Source organism: Paramormyrops kingsleyae, chromosome 3 (assembly GCF_048594095.1).
Source record: "Paramormyrops kingsleyae isolate MSU_618 chromosome 3, PKINGS_0.4, whole genome shotgun sequence".
NCBI lineage: Eukaryota > Metazoa > Chordata > Actinopteri > Osteoglossiformes > Mormyridae > Paramormyrops > Paramormyrops kingsleyae.
In genome coordinates, this window is record NC_132799.1 from 2953992 (window position 1) to 2961842 (window position 7851).

At 45.7% G+C, this 7851-nt stretch overlaps 1 protein-coding gene across 2 annotated transcripts; it reads right to left on the reverse strand.

Annotated features, from left to right (window-relative positions):
* Nucleotides 1-1033: 1033 nt before the first annotated feature.
* Nucleotides 1034-6432, reverse strand: LOC140588156 (uncharacterized). 2 transcript variants are annotated; one of them, XM_072709388.1, is made up of 8 exons: nt 6106-6432; nt 4603-4844; nt 4452-4515; nt 3455-3585; nt 2714-2832; nt 2506-2638; nt 2328-2424; nt 1034-2043 (listed from the first exon to the last, which is right to left on the reverse strand). In XM_072709388.1, the coding sequence occupies exons 1-8, from the start codon at nt 6242-6244 to the stop codon at nt 1997-1999; spliced, it is 972 nt and encodes a 323-aa protein (XP_072565489.1). In that variant the 5' UTR covers nt 6245-6432; the 3' UTR covers nt 1034-1996. The 2 variants fall into 2 exon arrangements, with proteins under 2 accessions (XP_072565489.1, XP_072565490.1); XM_072709389.1 differs by lacking the exon at nt 6106-6432 and adding an exon at nt 5002-5763.
* Between the last annotated feature and the right edge of the window lie 1419 nt (nt 6433-7851).

Genomic DNA, 7851 nt, shown 5'->3' on the forward strand with positions numbered 1-7851 from the left:
AAGAGTAGCAGTGCAAGCCAAGGAAAGCAAGGAGAACCCAGAGACAGGTGGAAGAGTTGGAGAGAGAAGAGGGAACCTAAGCAGGCCAAGCTTTGGGAAGGCTGGGGAGAGAAGGGGGAACCTAAGCAGGCCGAGCTTTGGGAAGGCTGGGGAGAGAAGGGGGAACCTAAGCAGGCCGAGCTTTGGGGGGGCTGGGGAGAGAAGGGGGAACCTAAGCAGGCCAAGCATTAGGGGGGCTAGGGAGAGAAGGGGGAACCTAAGCAGGCCGAGCTTTGGGAGAGCTGGGGATAGAAGGGGGAACCTAAGCAGGCCAAGCTTTGGGAGAACTGGGGAGAGAAGGGGGAACCTAAGCAGGCCAAGCTTTGGGAGAGCTTGGGAGAGAAGGGGGAACCTAAGCAGGCCAAGCTTTGGGAGGGCTGGGGAGAGACGGGGGAACCTAAGCAGGCCAAGCTTTGGGAGAGCTTGGGAGAGAAGGGGGAACCAAAGCAGGCCAAGCTTTGGGAGGGCTGGGGAGAGACGGGGGAACCTAAGCAGGCCAAGCTTTGGGAGGGCTGGGGAGAGACGGGGGAACCTAAGTAGGCCAAACTTTGGGAGGGCTGGGGAGAGACGAGGGAACCTAATCAGGCCAAGCTTTGGGAGGGCTGGGGAGAGACGGGGGAACCTAAGCAGGCCAAGCTTTGGGAGGGCTGGGGAGAGAAATAAATTCCTCTACTTCTACCAAACCTTTAGCCCCAGGAGACCATCAAACCTGCTCAAAGGAGAAGAAACTCTGATGATGGGATACACTCTGGCCAAGTTTACAGAAGACCAGTGCAGTCATCATGTAGGACAGATCATATGGTTGTTTACATTTCATGACAGCCTTGTTTTCATGCGCAGCTGGTTCATACAAAGGAAAAAGATCTTCAGTAAACTGTGGAGAAGCCGATTCATGCCGGACCGTGGTGATCCTGCGGTAGTCAGACTGGGAAGGTTACATAGTCAGATATGGAGATGACTGGATTTCGACTGATAACTTGACACAAAGATCAAATTATCCACAGATAGATATGATTTATTGACCCCAAGCAGGAAATTTACCCACAAGGTGTAAAATCAGCCTTATATAATATAATTCCATCCTTAAAGGTCTCCCATTATGTGTAGGAGACGTCTTGTTATTTTTGCCTAATATACAGTAAATCTGAATTTAAAACCAGTGGGTTATTTGTACACCAAACAGCCTCCAGTAATTGGTAAAAATGGGAGGGTATTAATCAACGGAGACACCAAATTTTCATTCATGATATATGGCGGATGTTTAACAGCAAGTTAATATGAGAAAATACAGACGTTTGTCTCCCTGAGCCATGAATTACTGACTCGGTCCAACTGAACATCTTAAATATTACAGCTGCACTTTATACACCATATGGGACCTAAATATACATCAATAGATAATGAAATCAATAATAACCACAGAAAATACAGTAGTAACATTTAATTTTATTTGGTTTCGCTTTCTGTATTTTTGGTGAGTGGCTCAGCAGGCAAAGTGTCCTGCCTGTAATCAGAAGATCTCCGTTTCGAGCCTTGACTTCGGCAGAACAGTCACATGTCCGTGGGCCCTTGAGCGAGGCCCTTAACCCCCAGCTCCAGGGACGCTGCATGTTGGCTGACCCTGTGCTGTGACCCCCAAGCTATGGAGAGCGAGATGGGTGGGCGAAGAGAAGCATCCCAATGTACTTGTACCAATAAAGCAGCATTATTAATTGGCCTAGGAAAAAATAAAAGGCACGTCCTGATCTGGAACCCTGACATGTCTGAAGAACCAGCGGCCAAAACGATCTACCTTCTGTCAAGTCAGAACAATTCTGACAAAAATTAACTTGCTCAATGGTGAGTGGTGCATTTAAACAAATGCATCGTCAGTGTATTTGATGATGATGATGATGGATGATGATGATGATGGAGGCCCATTGTTTTTTGCTCTACAAGCACTCTCCCTGCTGCAGGTTCAAAGGGACCTGTGCAGTCCAGTCACAAATTCCTGGTAATAGGGCTCTGAAACAGACAAAAGAGCTCAGCGCTTCCTCACCGTTTTGGTAACCTGAATGTACATGTCAACAAGTTGTCGTTTACAAACATTTGAAGCATACTCCTATATTCCCATTTGTAAAGCTAACAGTAGTGTTATTTTTCACAACATGCATTATTACTCACATTTGAAATGAATGACTGTCTTTGCCCCCCCCCCACCCCACCCCACCCCACCCCACCCCAAGAACATGCAACCAGGTACACTGGTAATGATGTGCATTGTAGTCATAGGATGCATGTGTACTGACCGGAGTCAGGCTCTACGTAAGAGTGTCTGATGAGGAAGTCCAAGACCACCATGGCACTATTGGGTTTGAAGTCGTCACTGACCAACAGATCTTTCACCTGAATTCAACATGATTCATTTTAAAAATGTAACCCCTGCACATCGAGCAGTATTAACCACACTGTTAATGCATATCTCACTTTATGTAGGGGCAAGAGGTGGAATTCTTCAACTTCTCCATCCCCAATCTGAGGCTTGAACTCAGAAGGCAGCTTCAGGTCAAACACAAACTGGCTCTCTGGAAAAATGCCCTCATGATCTTCGTATGTATAGCTTTAAGACATACAACAAATAATAAAAAAACTAGTGACTTAGACTCAACACTGTATAAGGTAGGCAGAAACTAACCTGACAGAGCTGACGGGACGAGCTGCCTTGGCAGTGCATGCTGGGATACATGCCTCTTCCTCGCACTCTTTGAGAAGGGTTTGTTTGACACTGTTTCCTGCTGCCAGACCTCCAGCCGCCTGGTAAGAGAGAGATCACTAATCTTCTAAAGGTTGAACAGCACTGAAGTAAAGGGTTATATGACAACCACGGTATTCACCTCAACCCCTGATTCTTCTATTTAAGTACATCACCTGCAAACTGTAAGTCCTTCTTCAGAAGGACTTCTTTATTTTTCTTGAAAACAATACCACCACACCAATAGTACATCTTTCTATACATGTTCCATGTTACATTCCCAGTACTCCAAACAGTAATTCTATGTCAAAAACATTGACCCACATCAAATTGTAAGCGAAAGCGATACATATTTTGCACAATCAAGACCTTTAAGCAAGTCATGATTTGGCCAGTGCAGAGGCATACAAGATATTCTTGTTTTTAAAACGTTTGTTCTAAGTCTGTGGTGGACATCACAAAAAGGGGGTGAATAACGGGGGACACCTCTAAAACCTGAGAGGAGGGGCAGCCAGTCCCTGGAGGAATTAGGGCTAAGGGTCTCGGTCAAGGGCCCAGCGATGACGTCACTCTGCCGACCTCGGGGTCATAACCGGTGACACAGAGATAACAGGCACAGCATCCTAACCAGAGGAGCCACACTCCGCACCCAACTTAGAAAATGGAGGTAAAGGATGTAATCACCAAATTGTCAAGTCTTCCTGGGTAGGTCTGCTTGGTAGGAGATCTCCTTGCCAGCCACATGCAGATCTTCCCAGTTTCATCATGCACGTATCCATTCACGTGGACTCCGTACCGCTTCACTCCAAATAGACCTGAACAAAAAAAACTAATGTAGCCACATAATTTTTTTGACAAAAACCTACCAATATTCATTTCATAGGTACATCTAACTGAGGATGGCAGGTTGGCTGACACTACTGCCCCACGTATTGGGGGTTTGAATCCTACCACCAGTCTATGTGTGAAGTTTGCATGAGTGGGTTTCCACTTGCAGTCCAAAGACATGCAGTAAGGTTAACTGATGTCACTAAATCCACTACAGTATATGAGTGGGTGTGAGAGTATGCACAGGCATGTGACAGATGATGCACTGCTGTCCCTTCTGGGATGTAAGCTGGTCTTGTGCACTGTGCAGTTTGATACAGACTACAAGCATGACCCTTTGCAAGTATAACTGGTTATAACTGTAATATGAAAAAATATAGAGAAAATGAACCATGTAACTGAATAAGGGACTATGTGCAGAGAGCCTGGGAATTCAAAAGAACCTGAAAAAAATCATATGAAGGACAGGTGGGTTGACAATCAGGACTTTTCTAGCTGTACTTATATTATTTTACATAGAATGACAGTTTCTTTTGAGAGAACATTATGTTACATAACAAGCTGATCTGTGGTTCTTACGGTATAAATATCTATAATAAATATTTAGAGGTGTGTTTTCTCCTGGTGGGTATTGGGGATGTTCCAATCCGTGCACAAATAAAGACCCTCTTTGCAGGGATCTTTTTGGTTCGTCTGATTCCTGAGAACTCTTCTGATTCTCGAGGAATCCACAACAACCTTGATCAGGAAACGCAGTTAGATGCTAGATCGACGGTATAAATACTGGCTGCAATAACAACAGAGAATATTAAATTTCTTGCATGGTTATTAAACACAGAATCAGCATACTTACTGGTAGCGGATCTTTCCATGCACATCAGGGAACCATCACAGAACTGCGGCATTACTTCATACTTCTGCTGGACAAACGCAAATGAAGATCCAGGGGAACGGTGCAGTCTCGTGCATTAGTACCCTCACGCGCACTCATCCAGCTACCTCACCTCCTCCCTCCATCCCCTCAAACAGGCGAACGCATTCTCCTCCTTCAGCTGTCGCAGCACTTCGTGCACGGCCTCGGACCGCTTCTTGTATGAGCTCAGGCTGGGCCGGAGTGCTATGCTGTCCCCCTGGGGTGGGCTGAAGACCTCGGGGAAGCGGCTCAACGCGGACGTCACCGCGGGGGGGACCCATCCCACGTGCTTCCCGTCAATAACGAAACGCAGACACTGAGTGAGCTTGGAGCCTACGCGTACGAAAAGGGAGACATGTACAGCAGTAAAACCGAGAAAATGTAATAACTAGTAGACAAATATTCGTTTCCCATTCGTAATGTGACTTACTGAACTAGAACTGAACTAAACTAATACACAAGTTCTGACATTTAAACTTTGTTGTCAAACCTGGCAAATGAAAGTTATTCATTTGGCGAAGCAGTACTAGTGCTTTCTCTGACCACGAAGGCATAGATGTGGACATTACGGATGAAACTCCGACAATGACAGTTCCGACAGCGTGCACCACGACTATCCGGCTTCATAGAAATAAGCAGTATTTATGCTATCGAGCGTCTCTGGTCCTAGGCAGCTCAGGAAGGATCCGGCAGCTGCGCATGCTCAGATGGATGCTAGCTTTAAGGACTTCCTGGATCATATTTAGATCGCGAGATTTACCATATATTTAGCTTCATACGTGTAGCCTTCAGACAGAAAATAGAGTGCTGAATTTACGGACGTGTAGTTTTTATTTATTTTATTTATAAACCGAATGACAGAACAAAAAGAAAGTGTGATCCTTTTGAATTTATTATAAACATACTAATCCAATAACTTCTCTGAGTTCTGACACTGCTCCCACCCCTCAGTCAAAATCGACCTATAAAAACTTAAAGTATGTGAAGAAGCAGGCTGCCCATAAGTATAAGATGGATTGGAAAGCGCCGTTAATTGCATGAAACGTACTTAAATCCGCTTAAAACGTACTTAAGCGTAAAATTAAGCACAGAGGAGCATACATACAGTGCCATACACACGAGGTGCAAAGGCAGTACGTACACGTAGTGCAAAAAGATTAGGGTTAGAGTAGTAAAATAACAGTATATTGTGTCACTTTGGAAATAAATATTTGAACATTAGAATAATAAATTATCTGCAAATAAACTATCTGCAAGGGGCGGCATGGTGGTGCAGTGGTTAGCACTGTTGCCTCACACCTCTGGGACCTGGGTCGAGTCTCCGCCTGGGTCACATGTGTGTGGAGTTTGCATGTTCTACCCATGTCGTTGTGGGGTTTCCTCCGGTTTTCCCCCACAGTCCAAAGACACGCTGAGGCGAATTGGAGTTACTAAATCAGTGGTTCTCAAACTTTTTCAGCAGGAGGCCCCCTTGTGTAGGGTGAATCCTTTTGTCGCCCCCCTCCTCAAAAAAAAAATCATGACGCAAAACATCCTCAAACTTACAATTTTAGATTCTGTTTGTAGTCTTTTTTTCTCTGGAAAAAATCCTTACTTTTATTTGTATGCTCCGGATGAATTGTTGTTAGATGTCGGTTAAGTTTATATGGTTTCAGCGCTTCAACGGATAAAATCTTCAAACACAGTGTGCACTCAGCACTGTGGTCTGCCGTCACTGTATTCCATAAAATCATATTTTATGTATGAGTCGTCAGATTTACGCAGTTTTGTTTTTTTTCAAGCTAGGCTCCTCTGTATTAACCTTCTCAGCTGAGACATTGCATCCTCTATCTAAAAACTTATCCATTTTAAATTGTCTTTGCATTCATCAGCGTGTTCATGGCTAACCGTTCTGTGCACTGGTACGTCAACGGAGGTTTTGGTGACGTTCAGCGTAGTGTGCTACGTAAATTTTTTTTTTTTAGATTCTACAATTTCGATGCGGCCCCACTAGCGCCATCTGGTGGCCCCCAGTTTGAGATCCACTGTACTAAATTGCCCTTAGGTGTGCATGTGTGAGTGAATGGTGTGTGAGTGTGCCCTGTGGTGGGCTGGTCCCCATCCAGGGTTGTTCCCTGCCTCGTGCCCATTGCTTCGGGGATAGGCTCCGGACCCCCCGCGACCCAGTAGGATAAGCGGGTTGGATAATGGATGGATAAATTATCTGCAATTAGAAGTGTAAACATCAGACTTCTACTGTAACAAGACAGGGAGCTTTCTGACGGGTTTCGGCTGGTGGTGAGCGGCACGTTGGGATGAAGTGTTGTGGTGTTTTTGGCAGTAAGCAGGATCGATCCCCAGTAGCGTTTTTAGCACACCGTAGTGAAATGAGCCAGTGGCTGAAAAAATCAGTCAGAACAAACAGGAGGAATTGTAATATATCTCACGATCCGTCTCCGTCTACCCTGTTGTGTCCATATCTAGCCAGCAGATGTCTCCCGTTTCCCCTTCCAAGTGTTCTCTAATGACTTAGACCAGTTCTTCGTTCTCCTTCGTTGTTCTTTCGGAATGTGCCGCAAGCAGCGCATGTTAGCTGTTTTTTCCAGGGCTGTGGAGTCGGAGTCGAGGAGTCGGAGTCGGAGACAATTTTGGGTACCTGGAGTCGGAGTCGGCAAAAAGTTAACCGACTCCGACTCCTACTAAATTTAAATGGGAATTAAAAAAGTAAGTTGAAATGTTCCAATTCACAAACAGTCATAATGAACTACTTCTCTGCTGTAAGAATAAAGCCCAATGCATGCAGTGCATAATGTTACCACAAAACGAACATGTCAAGTAACCATGAAGCATGCTTTTCATTGACTGTATAATGCGTCACTATATAGGATGTAATGCACAGGTAAGGTGCGGCACCGCTTTCCATTGTGTCGTGTTCCACTGTTACAGGGAACTGTGAACCTAGCCCAAAGCCCCCCATACATTTACAGATGCACTGCCGATTTTTCGGCCGTTCAACGAGTCATCACGCGTCAAACGCCTGAAAAATCATCTGGTGTGTTCTCAGCTCCGTCGGCTCCCCTTCGCCATGCGCTAGTGAAGGGGGCCGAAGGAGCCGAGAACACAGATCTCCCTACCTGTCTCCAGCAGAGGCTTGTTCTGCTGATCAGCTGGCCGGTGAGTGACACAATGCACTAAATTTCCGGCTGGCTGACAGAGGAGACAGCCACTGCAGCAGACAGAGGCATCACATTACTTTGGATGGGGGCGGTGGTCGAGATTTTCGGCAAGCTGGATCTGCCCGTCCATGTGGAGACCCGCAATCTGCGGCCGCCAATCAATTGCCGCGATTGTACACGCACAT

What these genes read in the sequence shown, in the direction of transcription:
- LOC140588156 (XM_072709388.1), bottom strand. Translation starts at nt 6,244, where the DNA reads ATGATTTTATGGAATACAGTGACGGCAGACCACAGTGCTGAGTGCACA. An exon ending in TGAGGGGATGGAGGGAGGAG is followed by an intron (nt 4,516 to 4,602) that starts GTGAGGTAGCTG and finishes TTTGTCCAGCAG; the next exon opens with AAGTATGAAGTAATGCCGCA. An exon ending in TTACGTAGAGCCTGACTCCG is followed by an intron (nt 2,044 to 2,327) that starts GTCAGTACACAT and finishes TGTCTGTTTCAG; the next exon opens with AGCCCTATTACCAGGAATTT.